The sequence below is a fragment of the Cibotium barometz genome, chromosome 37, assembly GCF_041138505.1.
Source record: "Cibotium barometz isolate CiBa-2024 chromosome 37, ASM4113850v1, whole genome shotgun sequence".
Lineage (NCBI taxonomy): Eukaryota > Viridiplantae > Streptophyta > Polypodiopsida > Cyatheales > Cibotiaceae > Cibotium > Cibotium barometz.
Window position 1 is genome coordinate 3,238,760 of NC_141082.1, and position 21,289 is coordinate 3,260,048.

Consider the following 21,289-nt stretch of genomic DNA (forward strand, 5'->3'; position numbering starts at 1 on the left):
TAATCATTAATTCAAAGAGAATACATAGCACTTGTACCCATTAATTCAAGAGAAAGCATAATACACAGTTTAAAGCATGGGACAGAATTTCAAAAACAACCACACGACAAGTCCCTACAAGTAGCCGATATTAAAGGTCCATTGCATGACGTGCATTAGGGCTAACATTCGCAAAAATCAGAGGAGCAAAATCATAATCTTTTTGTAGTCGTCATCAAGTTCCATTGCCTCTTTGCTGAGACCTGATTTTAGTCATACAACGTATCATAGAGTTTTTGTACTTTGAACATTATGATGAAACACGATAGAAGTCTTTAATTCTCAAGCCTCTTGCACCCTTCACATCTTGAATTGAGACATTTTATGCGTGCTATGTAGTCTCTAATGCACTTTTCCTCTAGTTACTCTACATTGTATTGTTGATGGGACTCCATCTAGGTCTACTATGTGGCGACCCACAACTGTGAATGCAACTTCCAAGTTTAAGGGATTGAAAACATTGTTCTCCTTTCATGTCTAAGGTTAAGCCAAATGCACTTACTTGACTTGAGGCATCCCTGTCGCGTTCATCAATGCATGGGAAACTTTTGCAATATGCATGTTTGTCCCTTTTGCAACCCCATTTTGTTGGCATGTTTCTATACTTCATAAATTTGATTGAACATTTCAACACATAGAATAGGATTCATAGTTTCATCAAATTTCTTCTTGAACTTGGAAATGTGAATTGGTTTAGTTCTATGGACTTCCTATGCTCTATGAAATATCTCGTAGTACCTCCTCTATCAATCCAAGTAAAACTTGAGCTCTACACCCAATTAACTCTTTGTGAGTCACTAATCCAAAAACCAACTGATTTGTGCCAATTATTTAGAACCCCTGTAGCTAGCCAAAACTACTCCAATGCTATATGAAAGAAACATAAACATATGCATGAGACCTCGATGAACATATCATCAACAAGCTCCGAGTCTACAAGTTCTACCTCACTAAGCAAAGGCAAACTCAAACCAGAAACTCCAACAATGGAGCGAAGAAAGATGCTAATAGCCTCAATAACAATTATATAACATGGGGACAAAGAGCACTCGTCATACAGAGCGACCGATGTAGAAGTGATCTTTTTTACCACCATATGTGAGCACACTACTTTGATGAGCGTCTAGATACAAGCATGAAATACTTTGATCCAGTCTTGAGGAAATCCCGTGCATGCAAGGGTTCCCTCAAGGATATCCCAATCAATTGTATCGTATGCCTCCTCAAAGTCCAACAATAAGATGACTAGGGTTTGTTGCGTTCCTTAGTCCACTGAATCACCTCCCAAAAGGAGAAGATATTCTTCTTCCTTGAAGCAACCCATTTTGTGTATCATGAATCACATCTTTCAATACTCCTGCAACCTCATGCTTACAGTATTCTCTAGGCAACAATCCCTTGCAATGTGATAGGCCTCCATCAAACAATATTCGTCTTATCGCCACCTTTTGGGAGAGGTGAAAGCATGCTCCTTATATTCACATTTATTGAACGGCCATAGTGATATGTTCCCCAAAGTCATCCCAAAATGTGACGAAAAGGATGGGTGAAAGGCCAACGTCCCCATACATGTGGCGTTGGGTAATGCATGTAGTGCCTATTTGAACTCCTCAACGTAGAAGGGGGCGTCAAGTGACATACACACGTCCTCTGTGACTATCTAAGGCAAAGTAACCCATAACTTCCGCTGAATCCTATCCCTCTAAGGAGTATAAGGCACATAGGTAAGAAGTCGACAATAAAAGTCATAAGCAATCCTCCTCACCATACAAAAATACGAGTGAAGTGATCCCTCATGACAACTATCACACTTTCTATGCTATCAGATTGGCCATGACAAGTAAAGAAGTGTTTATTGCATCCACCTCTCATCAAGGTAAAAAATGACTCATGGGCATGGTAGTGACAATCCACTCTTTGCTCTAGAGAGTACTAAAGCTCTACCCTAACAACACATGTAATCCATTGGGCATTGGGGTGCTTTTCATATCCCCTCTATAATTCGAATAACACGTGTTTCTTAGCCCTCTCATGGTCAAGGAATTGTCTCCTCAGTAAGGCCACCCTGTGGTAAAAAAACGACGACACGTTACAATGGAGATCCTACACTCTTTAGGCCAATTAAAAAAGTCATGAAACCTCCATACATCTATCATCACTTGCAAGAGCTCTGCATCTAAGTAGAAATGCTCAAGGATATATATGCATAAGAGGGGTGGAGCCAAGGTTTTGAGGACTCTAATACAACAATCCTTTTTTTAACATAAGTTGAAGAGGAAATCGTCATACTTTCATTCAATAGGTTTTTTTCATCTGGAGAAGGATTTTATCAACACCGGTGTACATCCACATACACGTGTCACCATCATCCAATGAGGCACACAATCTTTTATTTGAGGAAACAGTCTTATTACATTATATTGGAGCAGAGAGATGCATATATGATGAGATGTCTGCCTGCTGCTGATCTCTACAACAACAACAAGGATGGTTTCGCCTCTCAACACCGCAACCTTAAAAAAACTGTAACCAGACAGATTAAACCTAGTCTCCATTATCCTATCAAAGATGCAGTATTCTTCTTAAGAGCCTTCACTGTAACCAGATCTTGATAAGGAAGCCCTTTGCCTCTCTATCCTATCAATCTTGATGAGGGAGCATTTGGACGATTGTAGTACTGCCACCAGATTTTTCATGAACAGACAAACTGAAATATGACTCGTCATACACACAAGCTCTCCTAATAAAAACAAAATTTGATTTTCCTGCTTAAGGCTCGCTGGTGGAAATGATATTTGTAGAGCTCTAGAAAATCAGCCCTGATGAGAAGCAAATCGGAGAAGTTGTTCACATTCTACTTCAGACAGCTTGTAATAAATGTGAATTGAAAGCACTAGATACATAAAGAAACTGTGCGTTTGACTTACTTGACTTGTGGAATGGTGAAAATTGTAAGCCCTTTAGCATCCTCATACATATCCAGCAGGACTACGGAAACTGATCCTAACCCCAATGCACTTATGTCTATAAGCTTCTTTACTCTGTAAAGAGAGTACAAATTGTCAACATTCACTTGTACACAAGTCCACACTTACTGAACAACTTGATTAAATACCTGCTTAACGCAAGAGAGCTCCCACAAAAAAAATGGAAATTAAATTCGTTGAAAGATAAAAGAGTACAGAGCAACATAGTCCGTATTAAGAATAAACCTTTGAAGGTTCTATAACCAGATCTACATGATACATTTCGAAAAAAAAAGATATTTCACATGGAACCAGCTTTTTCTCTTTTTCCGACTAGCCGTAGGCCCAAGAACCTCCTGAAGTTACCATTTTTCACCGCCCGTAGGCGCTCACCCGAAGGCACTTTCTTATTCACCCGTAGGCAATGCCACCGAGGAAGCACCTATTGCGGTTTTGAACCCACGACATCCAAGTCTTAAACAAACATCTTCACCACTTGAGCTATCACCTCATTGGCAGCAGACACATTTGAAAGTTAATGGCAAAGCTAGCAAAGCAGAACATACCAACTGCTTTGTTAACTGAAAAGGATGCTGGTTCACAAGTTAAGATAAAACCTTGGTCTTACAAAATGCATCCTGAGCCTGCCGAAATAAACTCACAACATTCAGTGCTGTTGTGACGAATTTTGGCATGAAGAACAGAATCTATCTCCATGAGTCCTCAGATGCATGTGCCACGACAACAGGAAGACATATATACACTGCACAAGCACTTCCGGTGAGCTCTCATAGAAGGGACACGGTTGATTGAGTGACTATCGGTGTAGGTCAGGCTTAGCACACAAGGTCGATGTGTTACTACCAACTGAAGGCACTGAGGAGAAACAAAGACCAGTGTTGTGTTGGGATTCGGTGCTCACGTGTGAATGGCCCCTATGAGTCATTAGTGTTTGTGTATGAACCTACTCTTAAAATGAGTAGATAAGTGTGCATTCAATGTAGGTCTTTGAGGTAGCTGGCCTTAAAGGCTGTATATGTAACCAACCTTTGAATAATAATAAGCTTTGTGAGTCGTGCAAATCTTCTCTCTCTCACATACCTGGCACACTTACGCCACCTCCCTTTATCAGGCTCCTAATCAGCCACCCATACCCCACCCACCAGGAGCTAGCCCCTCACAGTCATCCCTTTTCAGTCTAGGCATGGTGAGAGATGCCATTGACAGGTTGCAGCATGGGAAGGCACAGGATCATGATGGTTTGGTAGCTGGGCACTTTCCCCAGGCCAATGACATTTTAGCACCCATACTAGTCCATGTGTTTAACAAGGCTCTTTGTGAGGGCTTTCCTCACATCTGGTCATGTAACACTATCGTACCTATCCTGAAGGCAAGAAATGCTATAGATCCAAATAACTATAGAATTATCATGACTGGTTACACACTGGCCAAGCTTTATGGATCTATTTTGGAACATGAGCTGAGTAGATGGGCGGAGGCACAGCGACCTAGAGCACCAGGGCAGGCGGGGTTCAGGAAAAGGCATTCCACATTAGATCATATTTTCAGATTGAGGGCCATCATTGAGCATGGTAGAGCTCATAGGAAGAGGATCTATTGCTGCTTTGTAGATTTCCACAAGGCGTTTGATACAGTCCCACGAGCCCCGCTGGTGAGGAGACTACAGGACTTCAGAGTCCCAGTGGAGCTATCATGGGCAATTCTCTCCCTATATGAGTCGGTGACGGGCCGAGTATGTGCCCCAAGGGGAGACTCAGATAATTATACACAGCACAATTGGAGTAAAGCAGGCCTGCCAATTGTCCCCTACCCTCTTTGGACTCTACATTGATGAGGTGTCAGATTGACTGGCACCCACCTATGACCTCAGCCACACAGAGCAGAACACAGTGATCCAGCAAAATATCATCAAGCTTGATACTCAGAGGACTTGGAGGTCACCCGCACAACCCCTGGGGACGAAGATTAGCTTCTACCGTGACCACATGCTTCACTTGACAGAGGATGGCTTCATCACATGGCTGAGATACATGCACACACACCTATCTTTTTTGGAGAAGCGTGCAGTTGGCCAGATCCGTACATCCTCCCATCAGCTGCGGATAGAGACAGCCAAATATGGACCAATGAGGATTGCACCAGCAGATTGGATATGTGAGCTGTCACATAGAGGCTGAGACAGAGGAGCATTACATATGTAGGTGCCCGCTATACTACAAAATCAGGGGGAGATTCCATTGTCTCTTCCGTGATGGATTTGGACCACTTTCTAGGGTCATGGACTACCATCATCAGAGATGCCTAGGACTCCTCTTGGAGCTCCACAAACCCAGAGAGTCCCTACTACACCATAGGCCAGCAGCAGTGAGGGGACCAAGGCAGAGGGCACTTACAGACTTCTTCCGGGCAGAGACCTTTAGAGCAGTCCCCCCTACATTTGGATCCATGTAGAGACCTCTACAGCAACCCCCACCCTTTCACCCAAACCCCGGGCGGCAACAGTTCGAGCCCAATCGAGAGGAGTGCGATTAGACAGAGCCACTTAGCTTTGCAAAGCACAATGCCCTCGCCCACAGGGGCCTCGCTACTTCAGGCACATCGCGGCCATCATCTCCCACCATAGGAGGACCTTCTCTTGCCAACTCAATCCCACCACCCTGAGCACCATGCAGTAGCTCCCAATGTTGGATATATTAGGATGATGGTAGAGAGCTATACGATTTCAATTCTAGTACCAGCTTTAGCTTTTTTGTTCCTAGCATTACCATTTTTTAATGTAACTCAGACATTGTATCACATGGACTTGATCTAACTATTTTGGTCTCATAGGTCGCTTTGGCCTTTTGAACATGTCTCTCTCTCCCTCTCTCTCTCTCTCTCTCTCTCTCTCTCTCTCTCTCCACGACTACCTCACACTCTCTCCCCTCCTTATCTGTTGACCCTTCAGTGGTATCTGATCCACATCAACCTCCGCACCCTGCCGCTCTTGCACGTCGCCTTTGCTATCCATTGACAAACCCGTCCATCTGATGTCCGTCGCTGTGCTGGAGATTCCACCAAGCATTCCATTGATTGTTGCTGCTCCTGTGCTTTTGCTGTCCATTGATTCCATCACAAAGCGTGATCATGACGTGCATTTGCTGTCTGTGCACATCAGATACTGCCACCTACTGTGTGTGACCTCTTGCCAGTTGTCCACCACTGCTCACCATCAGTTGCAGATTGTCGCCCCTCTACCGCTACCGGACCTTGTAAGGCCATACCAAGGCACATTTATGAAAGCCTTAAGGCTTGGAAGGCTACTCCCTTTGCCCCACACCCCGCACCCCCCCTTCCTCCTTCACCCACAGTCCCGCCTGCCCCCCCCCCCCCCCCCCCCCTTCCTCCTTCACCCTCAGTTCCGCCTGCCCCCCCACCCCCCCCCCCCCCCCCCCCATAGTCACAAGGGACGGAAGGGACGAGTGCTTGGAACGGAGGGACGCGGAAACGGGACGGACCGGCGACGGGGACGGACAGACGTCCCCTAGGAAGCGTCACTCACAGGGGACGGGGACGGGGACGGGGACGGGGACGCCTTCAGGAACGGAGACGCCGGTGGGGGACGGCTCTGTGGAGGGACGGCACGGAGCCGTTGCGCGATTTTCTGCCGTTGCGTTCGTCGTTTCTAGCCGTTGCATTCGCCGTTTCTAGCCGTTTATGGCTGTTGGCTTGGCTGTTTATGGCTTGGGCCTTGGCCTTGGCCTTGGCCCTTGAGCCTTGAGCCTTGGCCCTCTCTCTCTCTCTTGCCCTTGAGGCTTGCCTCTCTCTCTTGCCTATCTATATAAGAACAAGCCTCTACAAGGCTACAAGCACACACAACTTTCAAGCTTTCAAGCTTCTTCTAACTTCCAACTTCCAAATTCCAAGCCTCTCACACAAGGCCCGCGGGCCGCCGCCCTACTATCTAGACTCTCTCTCTCTCTCTATTAGGAGCTCCTAGTACCTTACTTTTCCTCATAGTTTTTGTTTCAGTTTCAGTTAGTTGCTTCGTTGTTTTAGCTTTTCTTACACAGACATTGTATCACATCCACCAATTGTTGTAACCTTTTTGGTCTCAAAGGTCATTTTGGCCTTTTGAGGACGTTAATATATCATTTCATTTCTCTCTCTCTCTCAAGCCTCTTGAGTCTTCTAACTTCCAAGCCTCTAGGCTCTAGGCCTCTCTCTCTCTCTCTCTCTCTCTCTCTCTCTCTCTCTCTCTCTCTCATTCCTCAAGGCTCAAGAGTCAAGCCATCTTCAACCATGGCATCTCCTCACGTGCGGGGGCTTCCCGTAGAAGGACAACGGGATGGACATGGTGGGAGGAGGTTAACTACACCCCATCCGCTCATGGAGGCGGTTCTCGGCCATGGGTATGCAAGCTTTGCCCGTACCGGTAAACAGGTGGCGCCGACGAAGTGCGAGCCCACCTCTTACATGAGAGTGGGCATGAGGTGAGGTTTTGCACGAATGTCACGTCCGAGAAGAGACGGGAACTTCTTAACAAACTTAGCGTCTACGAGGCGGTCGAAGCGACAAGAAGGACACCACGAGTGGCTGTGGATCCCGCGACGATGGGGAGAAGAACTTAAGCCTCTACAATGGAGTCATGTAGTGGATCGGAATCATGCACACCATCACCTTCACCATCAAGTCGGAATGTTACTCCATCCACGATGCCGGCACCCTCCATCTCCACGGCCTCTCAACCATTACGTGGCCCACGACGACAATCTACACTTGGGGAGAATTGGAACCCCAAGTTGAAGGAGGCGGATACGGTGGTGGCCCGCTTCTTCTTCCACGACCACATTGCCTTTCAAGCGGCTAGGTAAGTGCAATCGATCATTGCCAATTCATCATTCATGTTTTCATCATCCTAGTCCCCTTCTCATTAGTAAATTACTTTCTTGACTAGGTCGGAATACTTCAAGGTCATGGTTAAGAAGATTGGGGAGTATGGCTCAACCTATACGCCCCCCTCATCCGAGAGCTTGTGCACTACATTGCTCGAGAAGGAGAAGCGCATTGTAGAGCAAGCGGCCAACAACACAAAGCGGCAATGGGAGAGGAACGGAGTCTCCCTCATTGTGGATGGATGGAGTGACACCCGCAAGAGGAGTATTCACGGCGTGGTTGCATATTCCCGCGAAGAGATGTACTTCATCTCATCTCATGATGCATCCGGCACTGGGAAGAGCGCGGATGTGCTTGCGGCGGAGTGGGCTACCACCATGGAGATCGTTGGTCCCGAGCATGTAGTGGACTTTGTTGCGGATGGGGAGCCTTCCAATAGGGCGACGGGAGCTATTCTCCAAGGTATGTATGGACATGTCACGGTGTCCTTTTGTATGGCTCATTGCCTAAACAACCTCCTCAAGGACATTGGGGCATTACCATGGATCAGCCCACTCATTGAGGAGGCCAACACCATGGTCTCCTTTGTCCTCAACTACCAAAGACTTCGGCATGAGTTCAACAAGAGGTCATGTCTCTCTCTCCTCAAATATTCCGACACCTGGTTTGCCTACAACTTTCTCATGTTGGGCCGGTTGAAGGATTGTAGCGGTGCTTTGAGGGGGCTCTTCCTTAGCGACGAGTTTGTCGCCATGCAAGAGTCCCGTACAAAGACTCGCCAAGAGTGTAGGCTACGGGCGGATGACGCCTCTTGGTGGGAGCGTGTGAAGAGCCAAGACCACAGACATAGTTTTTTCAAACGTCAATCAAACGTCAAACGCGAACGAGTATGAAAGTATGATACGAGTTTGATTCAAACCCTTGACCTGAATCAAACGCAACCCTAATTTTTTAGCATTTTTTAAACAAATCCATATTTACTTGAACATTAAAACATCATAACATGAAGCACCTCAAAACTAGCAATTGAATTGAAGCAAATGAAAATTGAAAATTGAAATGCGCATTGTGCACTGCGCAAAGTTCAAACTGCAGTGTAGACTCTAGAGTGACTAGTGTAGAGTCTAGACTCTAGAGAACAAAAGCCAGCTGATACAAAATGATAAAGCCAGGGGAAAAAACCCCTCCTAAAGAAGGTAAAAAGTGCCCTGGCAACTACAGAACTAAACAACAAGGAAGGAAGGGGAGATGGTCATGACTCATACAAACTAGACTCTACGCGAGTCTTCACCTAAATGAATCATGATAGATCATTCTCTGAAATAGAGTCATCCTCCCCTTCTTCCTCCTCCTCCTCATCATCATCATCATCATCGTCATCATCATCATCATCATCATCATCATCATCATCATCATCATGCTCACCAAGGGAACTGGTGCCAACGATATCACTTCTGCTTGCCCCCGTATGCGATAATGAGGCTACAACATCCTCTTGCTCCTCTTCTTGTGTCTCTTGCAATGCAAGAAATCTATCATCATCATTCTCCTTGTTAATCATTTCCAATGTGACCTCCATCTTTTCGTAGCCTCCTTGCTTGATCTTGTTGATAAGGCGAAGGTTGGTGTGAATGTATACAAGATGCTCTGTTCTTTTTGGAAGCAACTTGTTCCTTCTCTTTGTTTGGATAAGAGAGAATGTGCTCCAATTTCTCTCACATGGGGAGGCACAAGTCCCTTGTGAGAGCACCCTTATAGCCAGCTGTTGCAATTTGGGTGTCTGGGCCCCAAATGTTTCCCACCATTTGACAGCTTGATGCATTCTTTTCTCATCTCTAGCCACAGCACGAGCAAATGCACCTGCTTCGGACTTATAAGTGTCAAGTTCATCACATAGAACACCTTGCATATCCACATCATATTTTGTATATCTCTCCATGACAGTCATCCAACCTTCATGCACCTCTCTGTCACCACCAGGATTCTTAGCTCTCCAAATAGGATGCAAAACATAGGCTGCAGCATGTAAAGGTGAATGCATCATATCCCACCTATCCACACTAAGATTCTTAATGTCTTGCAGTTTATTTGCATCCACTCCTCCTACAACCTGCAGCTTCTCAACCATGCGATCTGTCATCTCATACATGAGACCCATGGTGGCGCCTTCTCTATCTGCAAGACGAAGGATCTTTAAAATAGGTGCACAAATTTTCACAATCACTTTAGCCTCCTGCCAAAAGCTTGCACCCAATATAATGTTAGCCACATCCAAGCCTTTCACGGTACGTGAGACCTTTTTCCTTGTCCAAGCTTCACTAACAACCATACGACGCAACCCATTGTAGCATCTGTCATCCAATAAATTCACCAGCATTATAAAAGAGTAAGCAAAGCGCGTCATCGATGGCTTCAATAATTCCTTTTTACTAAATTGACGATACAAAGCCAAGATTGTGTGCTTCCGTGTAACAAATGTCACAATTAGATTTGCTTGAGCCAAAATAGGAGCAATCCATTGAAGCTTGCCAATATCTTCCAACAATAGATCCAAACAATGACAAGTGCATCTAGTGAAGAAGATGTTAGGCCACTCTTGCTCGATCAAATCACCAGCCCGCAAACAATTTGAGGCATTATCCATACACACCTGCACTACATAATCGGGGCCAATATCAAGGATTACATCTTTCAAGATGCCAAAAATATACTCGCCAGATTTGAACTCCCCACTTGTATCAACTGCTTTTATGAAAACAGACCCATATATGGATGTAGCCATTACATTGATAATTGGCCTGCGCCTTGCATCTGACCATCCATCACAAACAATGCTGCATCCATATCTCTTCCACTTTTCTCTAATGTCTAGCAAGTCACGATCAACGCATTTGACTTCATCCACAAGCTCTTTTGTACGCAAGCTGTTATATGAGGGAGGCTTATAGCTTGGCCCAACTTGCCCAATTGCCTTCACCATGTCAAGAAAATATGGGCTTCTAACTTTCCAAAAAGGAACATCTTCCGCATAGAAGAAGCGACGAAGAGCAATGTTTGCCTCTTTTCGTGCTTGTACATCCCAAGCTTTAGCTAGAGCACCCTGTGTCTTTGACACCTTCTTTCTGCTCACGTGCTGTTGAGAGCTAGAAGGCCCAATACCACTTGCAACATTTGATGCATGTACATCGACACTACCATGAGAAGCCTCTCCCAAATCAGATACGCATGCATCAATGTTTGCCATGGAGTCTTGCACTCCACCCACATGCAATCTGCGACATACATCTTTTACATTTTGGGGTGCAGCATTACATTTTCCCACACCATGACCTGATAAACCAAGAATATGTGCCCTTATTCGCGATGGACCACCATCCCAAGTGTGCCCACAATATTTGCATCTACATGTAGTCTGGCCTTTTTCAGTTGTTTTCAAAATGGACACATGCTCCCATTCAGCTTTGCGCTTTCGTCCCATTTGCACAAGTTAAAACCCTGTTACCAACTTACCTGTATATTCGTCCCGAGTCCCGACTCCCACCTGCTGAGTCCCACCAGTGGAAGGTGCTTGCTGCTGCTTGCTGGCGAGTGGCAGTGCTGGGCCTTCAAATTTCAGTAGAGAAAGACTGCTGCTCGAGAATCGATGGGCTGTGTGCACTGTGTGCAGGGCTGACTCAGCCTGCTGTGCCTGCACAGTCACGCAAGAGAGAGAGATGGGCTGTGTGCACTGTGCAGGGCTGCCTCAGCCTGCTGTGCCTGCACAATCTCGCAAGAGAGAGAGATGGGCTGCCCGGCTGTGTGCACTGTGCAGGGCTGCCTCAACCTGCTGTGCCTGCACAGTCGAGCAAGAGAGAGACTCGAGAGAGTCTAGACTCAAGACACGATGGGCGGGCAGATTCGTCACTCGAGAGAGAGTGGGCGCAACTTGCAAGAGAGATACGCTCGACTCCCTTGACACGATGGGCGGGGCGAAATAGAGAGAGACGGTGGGCGGGGGCGCAAGAGATGCGATGGGCGACGAAGCGTTAAAAAAAACCCCCAAAAAAGTCCACGTTTGAAATTTTTTTCAGACGTTTTTTTTTTCAAACGTTTGTAAACGTTTGCTTCGCGTATCAAACGCGTTTGAATGCAACTATGACCACAGATGCTATGATGAGGCCCATAGTCCACCTATTGAGGATTGTAGACGCTATGCAACCATGCATAGGCAAGGTCTACGAGGCCATGGATCGCATGATAGAGAAGTTGAAAGACTTCGTGCCTGACGAAGAAAGATACGAGGAGATCCATGCCTTGTGTCTAGGAAGGTGGAATTCCTACTACTCTCCATTGCATGTAGCAGCTTATGTGGTGGACCCAGAATTCCAAGGCAACAAGCAGGAGAGCGACCGGGAGGTGAGCGCTGGATAGAGGATCATCTTGGATCGTCTTGTGCCTGATGCATCAGTTAGGCGCAAGATCAGGGACCAGCTTTCGATGTACAGGTCATTTCATGGCTCCTATGGCTGTCATGATGCACAGGTTGACCGCTCCAAAGTTAGTGCTGCTTTATGGTGGGAGGACTTTGGTTCGGATGGACCGGAGCTGCAGCAGCTTGCCATCTGCATACTTAGCGAGGCCGTCAGCTCCTCTTGCTTGGAGCAACTTTGGAGTACCTACAGCCACATTGCCTCCAGGAAGAGGAACCGACTCGGGGTAGAGCGTGCCAATGGCCTTGTCTTCGTCAGAGCGAACTTGCGAATGCTTTGCAAGAGCGTGACCAAAAAGGCAGATTCCTTCACCCAGTGGGAGATGAGTCAACAAGAAGAGCAACAAGAGGATGAGGTGCAGGAGCACCATGCCAGTGAGGATGAGACTGAGGATGAGCTTGATGCTTCTTTGACACAAGCTACCCATGACCATGAGGCGAGCACTTCACGTGGATGATCATTCATGGATCATGATTCATGGGCCTTACTACTTAGCTCTAGCCTCTAGCCTCTAGTCTTTAGCACTTTTTTGTCATTGACTCATTTGAGTCCGTCCATGTATTTTGCCTCCTTAAGGCTTAGTCCTGACTCTTGAGTCATGACTCATTTTGTATCTACTTAATTATTAATACAATCAATCGTGAACGCCTTCACTCTTTGATTGGCGTATTTTGTTAATATGACTCAAAAGCTTACCATTTTAGTGTAAATTTGTGCTCATTTTGATTTACTTCCAAAGTAGAATAAGTGTAGAGTAGAAATTTTTTTTTTAAAAGTATTTTTTGAGTGCCGTTCCCTCCCCCGTCCCCGTTCTCTACTTATGGCCGTTCCCCGTCCCCGTCACCGTCACCGTCCCCCGTCTATGCCTCCCCCCCTCCGTCTCTTTCGCCCCCCTCCTGCCTGCCCTGCGACCCCCCCCCTCCCCCCTCATTTCTACCCCTGAGCCTTGTCCTTCCCCTCTCTCCTTCGCCTCCTCCCTAGCCCTTGCCGCTGCTTCCTCTCCCCCCCCCCCGCTCTTTCCTCCCACCTTCAGCCCCTAGCCTTGTATCCCTTTGATTGCAAGTTTTCTAAGTGCTTCAGGGCTTCCCTGTTTTCGGTAAGTTTCGGCTCATGTGCAACCCTATATGCTATGCAAGAATGCAGATGGATGGGTTACTACTACATGCCTAAGGGAAAATCCCTAAAAATCACAATCCCACGTTCACTAATGTTTCCAAACGTTAGAGAACGTTTCAATCGTTCCAAACATTTGGATCAAAGCCAAACGGCGTTTGGATGCAACCTTGGTTTATAACATTCTGGTCTCCTCATGCAAAGGCACTATGTTTATTCATGCCATAGATGCCTCTGTGGCAGAGACACTCGTGTGACAGGGGAGTTGACCTTCAGGCATATACGTCAGGCTATACAAGAGATTGGCCCAAACAACATTGTCCAGGTGATAACAGACAATGGGTCGAATTGTGATTCCATGGGAAGGATGCTTGAAGAAGTGTTCCCCAAGATTGTATGGAAACCCTGTGCTGCACATAGCCTTGATTTGATGATAGAAGATGTGGGAAAGCTAGATTGGGTGAGAAACACTTTTTTTGTAGCCTCTTGAGTGAAGAGCTAGAGGCAGGATAGAGCTCTTATAAAGTGCGAGGAGATCCCCGACATCCCTCAAGATGAGAGAGATATCTATTCCATGTTGTATGAGGAGAGTACAGCCACATCTCATGGTACACGATCCCAAGCACTTGCTAGTACTAGTGCGACACTAGCAGATCATGAGAATGAGGCATTTGAGAAGGACTCAACCAGTGGTACTAGTAGTGAGAGTAAGGATGAGCGTAATGGAGAGGAGGATGAGGATGATGGGCAGGAGAATGAGTCTTGAACTATCATGAGCCTTCAGTCATTTATCTATGTACTTCATTCGATATAGCGGGACATTGTGTGATTGTCATGACTCTAAGGAGTCATCATGATTTATCTTTATTATGACATTGTGTGATTGTCAGAACTCTTTGGAGTCATTGTGTTAAGTGAAGTACCAGACTCTTGGCTGCCCAGTATCATGTATGGAATGTGGATTCTAGAGAGATGAATACGGGTGTTGTTTTCTAGCATTAAATCACTCTTTACATTGAATAATCATGAATCCAATGTGTTTTCTAAATTCTCATGAGTCATGTTTTTCAAGTATTTTTCTTGCTGATATATATATATTTGCATTTTTGTTTGAAACTTTTTTTTGCAATTTCAAAAACATATGAAACTTCTGAAACATTTCTGAAACCCGTTTTAAATCAAGCGTTTCGGAAACTCCTGGGAACTATGTATGAGATACATGGGACATTTCATTTCCCTTCTCATGGCTAATGCAGTATAGAGATCAGAGATGTCTTGTACTTAATGGAGCTTTTCCATCACTCTTGTGAGGGAGCACTCAAGGAGACAGGATGAGCCAAACACCTCTCAAGGAGACAGGATGAGCCGAACACCTCTCAAGCCTCCATTACAAACTTTTTGGGCTCCCACCAGGTGATCAAGACAACAACTGTAGAACACTTGCGCCTATGTGCGAGGGTTTTCCAGAAATAGAAAGAAGAGTGCAGAGGAATCACACATACAGCACACATGAGTTCTAAACTACTTCTTTGTATTATGTACAAGAAAGAAGTAATACAACTGAAATTCAAGTAAAAGATGTGGCTGAGAATGAAGCCGTCAAATCACAGCCCAGTGACCTGCTATTCACTCCTAGCTAATAGCAATTCGCCTACGAAGAAACGCTCTGCGAAGTACAACACTAAGGAAAGCAAATGAATATGCCGATTTGGCTACCTACATATATATATATGCACCAATGCTCCAAGTCGGCCAGCAATATTGCTCACGCTCTCCTACTATGTCTATCGGCTGCTTTTTGATGTCTGGTCGTGCCTACATACTCATAGGTGTCACATTCTCCCCTACTTGCGTTGCAACTGTCCTCAGTTGCATGACCTCTTGATAAGGTTCTCAACAACGGGCGAGACTCGTTTGTGACCTAATCCTCATCAAACCAGACTGCTTGCTGGATTGGGTATCCCTTGAGATGCCGGAGCTATTTTTGACAAGAACCCTGCTTGTACTAGTACAAAACAACCTACTCTGGTACTAAGACCTCATGTAATCCTCCATCATCCACCAACTTGGGTTCATCCTCATCCGGCGAAGCGCTTAGCTCGGGCCCATGATACTCTACAAGGTTGCTTGAATGAAACATTGGATGGCTGGGTAACTCCAGCTTGAAGACTACATCACTAAGCTTCTTGATAAACTTGAATGGGCCTTTCTTCTTCAGAGCTTCACGCAACTGTTGCAGCCTCCCAGCCTTCTTTGAAGGTACTATCCCGACGATGTTTGTCAGCCTCGCGGACTTGCTTTGCTTGCGCCTTCCGTATTTCTTCCCAAACTTGGCCGCAAGAATTTGAAAAGTCAACCTGTGCTTTGTGTGATAAGATCGTGCCCACATGATCATACAACCGTGGGTGGCCTAGAATAATATCCACCTGATCCAAAGGTGTCGTGCGATGTTCGGAAACTCTCAAAAGCCAACCCAAGGTCTCTGCAACCCGAAACTGGTTTGATTTCTTCCGCTTGCCTATCATGGTGGTAGCTAGGACTACGCCACTGGTGACTACCATCGTAGACAACTTCAACCACTCAACCACACGGTCTCTAATGATGTCCTCCGAGGCTGCTCCATCAAAGAGTGGACACCAAATGTCCATGCAGCATCGATTGGCACATCACCGTATCATGCCGGCCAAGGACCATTGAGATCCCCCTAAACCGGGTCAAGTGAAGAGAAGTTGTGGTACTGGTAGGAGCTGGAGGGGGAGTAGATGGTGCCGGTGTCATAGATACGGTTGTGGCAGACAAACTGGCCTTCTCCTTGGACTTCTCCTTGCCCTTAACATTATGCTTCCTCGTGTTCTTCATGCAATCCATTCCAAAATGCTCAGTGGAGTCACAATAAAAGCACTGTCCAGAAGCCATCTTGGCACAAGCTCTTGAGAGGTGAGGCGAGTCACCGAGGCTCCCCCACTTACCTTGTTCTTATTATCCTTGGCCTTGGACTAACTACCCTTGTCTTTCCCTTTCTGTTGCACTGTTATTGAGTCCCAGACTTGGAATTTTCCCGCGTCTCAAGGATTGTACCAAGATGAACGGCATCTACAAGATCATAGAGCTGATGTGCACGAACATCTGCATCCAAAGATGGTTCAAAACCATCCACAAATTGCTCATCCTGCTCCAACCACCAGTCAGCCCTTGGGGAGCATGAGCAAAAGTATCCAAAAACAAGCGAGATAGCCGGTTTTATGGACTTGCCACGATTCTGGATAAAACACTCCCATTGTTTGTTCAACTCACGAGGGTAATCTACGGGCAAGTCTGCCTTGCGACAATCACCCCAGCAGGTCACGGAGTGGTGCCCAAGGTGGTCTTTCCACCACAAGAGAGCAGCTGTCAAAGCCATACGCACCAAATGGAGCTAAAAAATATGTAAACTACCCATTGCTCCCAATGTGGCACTCATCTCGCATGTCCAATTGGTTACAACTTCTCCGTGAGCTTCATTAATTGAGTGTCCACACTTCATTTTGGTCTCATAGATACTTTGGGCACTTTTGAAGACATTACTATAACTTAATTTCTTTCACTCTCAATCTCAGGTGCTTCATCTATTCCATAATAAGCCTCACCATGTGATCATACACCAACTATAACGGCACAACATCGGCTCTTCAACTTCATGGAACCTCCTCGCAAGCTGCATTTTCCTGTTGGGCCCGTTCTCATGCATGCATGTGTGTCACCATTTCATGTGTGTGTAGGATGAATTGATGGCTTGTATGGTTGGGCATCAACCCCGGAATCACAGCATGTGGTGTGAGTGAGTTTTAGGAACCAAGGGGGTATAGGCTGTGACCCGCCCTTGGTGCATTAGGCTAGGAACCAAGGTGTGACCCTAAATTGGTGCATTAGAGAGCTTTCTTACACGTGGTTCACTAAGGTTATCATTGGTACTCCAAATGTGGTTGTATTGGTTGGACTGCACACTTATAATTCGTCAGCACGACGAATGTTTAGTACCCCAAGGAACTGTAGAAGGGTGGTTTGCCCATGGTGTGCAATGTCGATTTAGGAGTTTTGAGGTGCCGCTGCTGGTGTAATGTGGGTTTATGAGCTTTAAAATATCTCCCTTATGGAAATGGCAATACGGGTGTAAAGAGGCCCTTGGAATTGTACGTAAACCCCGTGAATGATGTGTTTTTAGTTCCGCAATATACTTGTTAGCAGGTTATGCTAAATGATCTTCAACGGAAAAAGCTTGTTCCACTATGCTTGTTTAATTACACCTCATGGGTTTCTTAAGCATGTGTCATATGTCACGTGTACAAAGCCAACAATCGACAAACTACCTGTTTGGTGTACCAACAGCAATATTCACGTAATTTTCCAATGCCTTCACCTGCATCGACCAACATGTCTTGGTAAAAATCTCTATGTTGCATCAACTAATTATTCCATAATATTTGAAATTGCAAGCCAAATCTCTCTATCCTTTGAAATGAACTTATATTAGCACAAAGAAACCACACAGCCATAAATAAATAAAAAAGATAGGAAGAGAGCTGTTAAACATTGATAGAGGCATACCCTGAACTAGTTTTGGAAAAAGATGATAAGGGGAAAAAATGCAACACAAATAAATAAAATCACAGGTAGAGACATAGTCCTACTTAAATATTTTGTATGCTTTCATAAAGCATGAAATAACAAAGCTCATAACATTATGACTACATTTTCAAAAACCTGGTAAACAAGAAAGAAAATAAGTACAAAAAAAAAATTACTCTCAATGATAAAATGTGTTGGTGGGCAGATAATACTATCATTAAACAGCATATACAAACATCTACTGTGCAAATGGAAGCTTCTACCAAGTAAAATGCCTCCTTTGAGGTGAAGAGCTGAAGCTCCTGCTAGCCCTAAGCAGCAGCACCCCCCACCCCCCAACCCAAATACAGAAAAACAAAACTTTGCATGTTCAATCTTCTGGAATGCACTCTAATAAGCAGAAGGAAATAACACAGCCAAATCATAAATATTGGAAGAAAGGTTTAAACATTGATAGAAAGGCATACCCTAAAACAGTTTTGCAAAAAGTTGATAAGAAAATAAAATTCAAGTCAAGAACATGAAGTCACAAATAGAGACAGTGCAGCGTGCTACTTAATTAGTGTTTACGCCTTCATATAGCATGAAATATCACAACTCAAAAATGACGCCTACATTTTGAAGATCTGATAAAGGAAGAAAGAAAAAAACTGCTTTCAAAGATAAAATAAATTGGTGAGCGGATAACCTGCTACACTAGGGTGACACATAGACATTATAGCTAATCAGTACACTCAAGGCTCATTTTGGGATGGGCACTTGTGTTTTGTGAGCCTTGTCCAGGGACATGTCTAGGTCTAGGGTCAAGTGAGTGCCAAAATCTTTGTGCAAGTTCCGCACAAGTCAGATGTAACCCACTTGCGCACAAGTCAGATGTAGTCCATTGCAAGCTGAATGTTGGCTATGGTGGGGGAGCTCTGCAAGAGAACACGCGTGCACACACACACACACACATAGTCGAGCTCTGAGAAAAAACGTGAGAGAGAGAGTCGTGCTGGAAAATGTACTTGATGATAACTAAATACTCTAAGGCTCAAGGCCCAACACACAAGGGTGTGTTCCCACGGGGAAAAAACCTCGCCTGTGGGTAGAGGTGTTCACACCAAGACATCCCAGAGGCCAAATGGCTAACAAACCCCCCTGAAGTGAACGGTGTGACGGTGTACACTGTGTAGCAGACTACCTTGGTAGAGGTAATAAGTTAAAAGCTTTCCAGAAAGCTTCAAACTTCTCTCTTGAAAGAGACTTGGTAAACTAATCTGCCAGAGTGACCTGTGTAGGCACGTAAGTCAATGCTATCTATCCTGTATGGAGCCTCACCCTGACATAATGATAATGCAGCTCGATGTGCTTTGTCTGCACATGAAAAACCAGATTTTGTGCCACTACCAAAATGTTGGTGGAAGACGGATGTCTAATATCAATATCTGCAAATAGAAGGCGAAGCCATACACACTCCCCAGTGCTGTGTATGTTGCCCTGTACTCAGCCTCACAACTAGAAGTGGCCATTGTTGGCTACTTCTTGCTAAACTATGAAATGCATGAACTTCCAAGAAGGAATAAGTTACCACTAGTTGACACCCTAGTGTCATAACATCCTGCCCAATCACTATCAGTGTAGGCGGTCAAGCATAAAGAAGCCACATTGTCATAAAACAATGCAAAGTCCTGAGTGCCTTTAAGATAACGAAAGACACGCTTCACTACTTGCCATTACCTAGTGCCAAGGCAATGCAAAAATATTCCACTGTGACACTGCATACTAAATATCAAGACAGGTAGTGCATAGGTAAATAAGGCATCCCATAGCTTGCTGATAAGTGGCAACATCAAATGGCTCGGAAGAGTCCTCAATGATAGTCGTAAGCCTAGTTCCATAGGAGTAGAAACAAGTCTGCAATCTGTCATCTGGAACCTTTCTAAGAGCTGCTCAATGTATCTTCTCTGAGATAGTATGATGCGCCTCTCAACAAGTATAAATTGAATACCCAAATAGTAATGCAAAAGCCCCATGTCTGTAACATCAAATGCATGCTGTAATTCAGCTATGAAAGCTGAAATTTGCCTCTCATCACGGCAATCACTAGCAAATCATCCACATAAAGGTTAAGGATTATGAAATCATCCCCTTGTTTGTGATCATAGAGGGTACTCTCAATAGGACTAGTCTAAAAATTATAAGAGAGCAAGTATCCATAAATCTTTTGGTACGAAGCACGAGGAGCCTATTTAAGGCCATAAAGTGCTCTAGGCAATCTGCATACTTTATGCTCTGCACCTTTCTAAACAAAGCCAAGAGGCTGTGATACATAAACCTCTTCTTGCAAATCACCATTCAGAAAAGCAGTTTTGACATCCAACTGATGCACATTCCAACCTTTATGTGCATCCAATGCAACAATAGTGCGTATGGTAGTCATACGGGAAGTAGGCACAAAAGTCTCCTCATAGTCAATGCCCTCTCGTGTTCGGTATACCCTTTGGTGACTAAACGAACCTTATAGCGATCAATCAAGCCATCAAGCTTGCAGTTCAATTTATACACCCACTTTGTGCCAGTAGTACGCTTGCCTTCAAGCAAGTCACATAATTCCCATGTAGCATTCTTTTCAATGGAGGCTAACTCCAAACGCTCTCCAATGCATCAAAATGAGAAAGTGGCTCCTCATTACATGTGGTAGTAACAAGAGCTGTGTCAACAAAATGAGATGCATGTCGAGAGGCAACGCGTGTATAACCTGGCATAAGTGTAGGCAACTTGCTTCATAGTTGCTCTCATACGTCGTATGACACTGTCGCACAATACGTACGGTTCAATGTTGTGCGGATCCATACAGACCGAATTTATTTTTTTACTTTTTATCCCCCCGCCCTCCCCCTCCCTCCTCTTTTGTTTTTGATTGTTGTTGTTGTTTTGACACTTTTTTTTTAAAAAAAATGGCTTGTTTTTGGTATCCTTTTAGCCTCAGGTGCCAAGGATCTGCGGATGTTGACTTTTGGTGTGGATGCAAAGGATTTGTTCTCTCTATCCTTGTGATCACTGCTCCGTATGAGGTGAGGCACCTTCCTTAGTTACGGCAACAAGAAGCAAAGGCTTCTCCTCAACTTACCTCCCTCTCTTTGTGTCTTTGGAGACCGTCTTCCAACAGTTGGGGCCTTGGCCCTTGGCCTTGGGTGGGTGCCTTGGACTCTTTGGCCT

General features: G+C 45.2%; 2 protein-coding genes across 4 annotated transcripts in view; both read right to left on the minus strand.

The window, feature by feature from the left end:
- Nucleotides 1–1,966: 1,966 nt before the first annotated feature.
- LOC147616847 (uncharacterized) overlaps nt 1,967–21,289 on the minus strand; it is a 119,607-nt gene continuing 100,284 nt past the window's right edge. Inside the window, exons 4-6 of one of the 3 annotated variants that reach the window (XM_086776487.1) lie at nt 17,830–17,879; nt 2,967–3,080; nt 1,967–2,104 (exon numbers count right to left, since the gene is read on the minus strand). In XM_086776487.1, the coding sequence (XP_086632613.1) occupies nt 2,035–2,104; nt 2,967–3,080; nt 17,830–17,879 (234 nt within the window). In that variant the 3' untranslated portion in view covers nt 1,967–2,034. Of the gene's footprint in view, nt 2,105–2,281; nt 2,859–2,966; nt 3,081–17,829; nt 17,880–21,289 lie in introns of those variants that run through there. The other 2 variants (XM_086776488.1, XM_086776486.1) reach the window with 2 other exon arrangements.
- Nucleotides 8,747–11,949, minus strand: LOC147616848 (uncharacterized). Its single transcript, XM_086776485.1, has one exon. It carries the CDS (start codon nt 11,377–11,379, stop codon nt 9,202–9,204), a length of 2,178 nt encoding a protein of 725 aa, XP_086632611.1. The 5' UTR covers nt 11,380–11,949; the 3' UTR covers nt 8,747–9,201.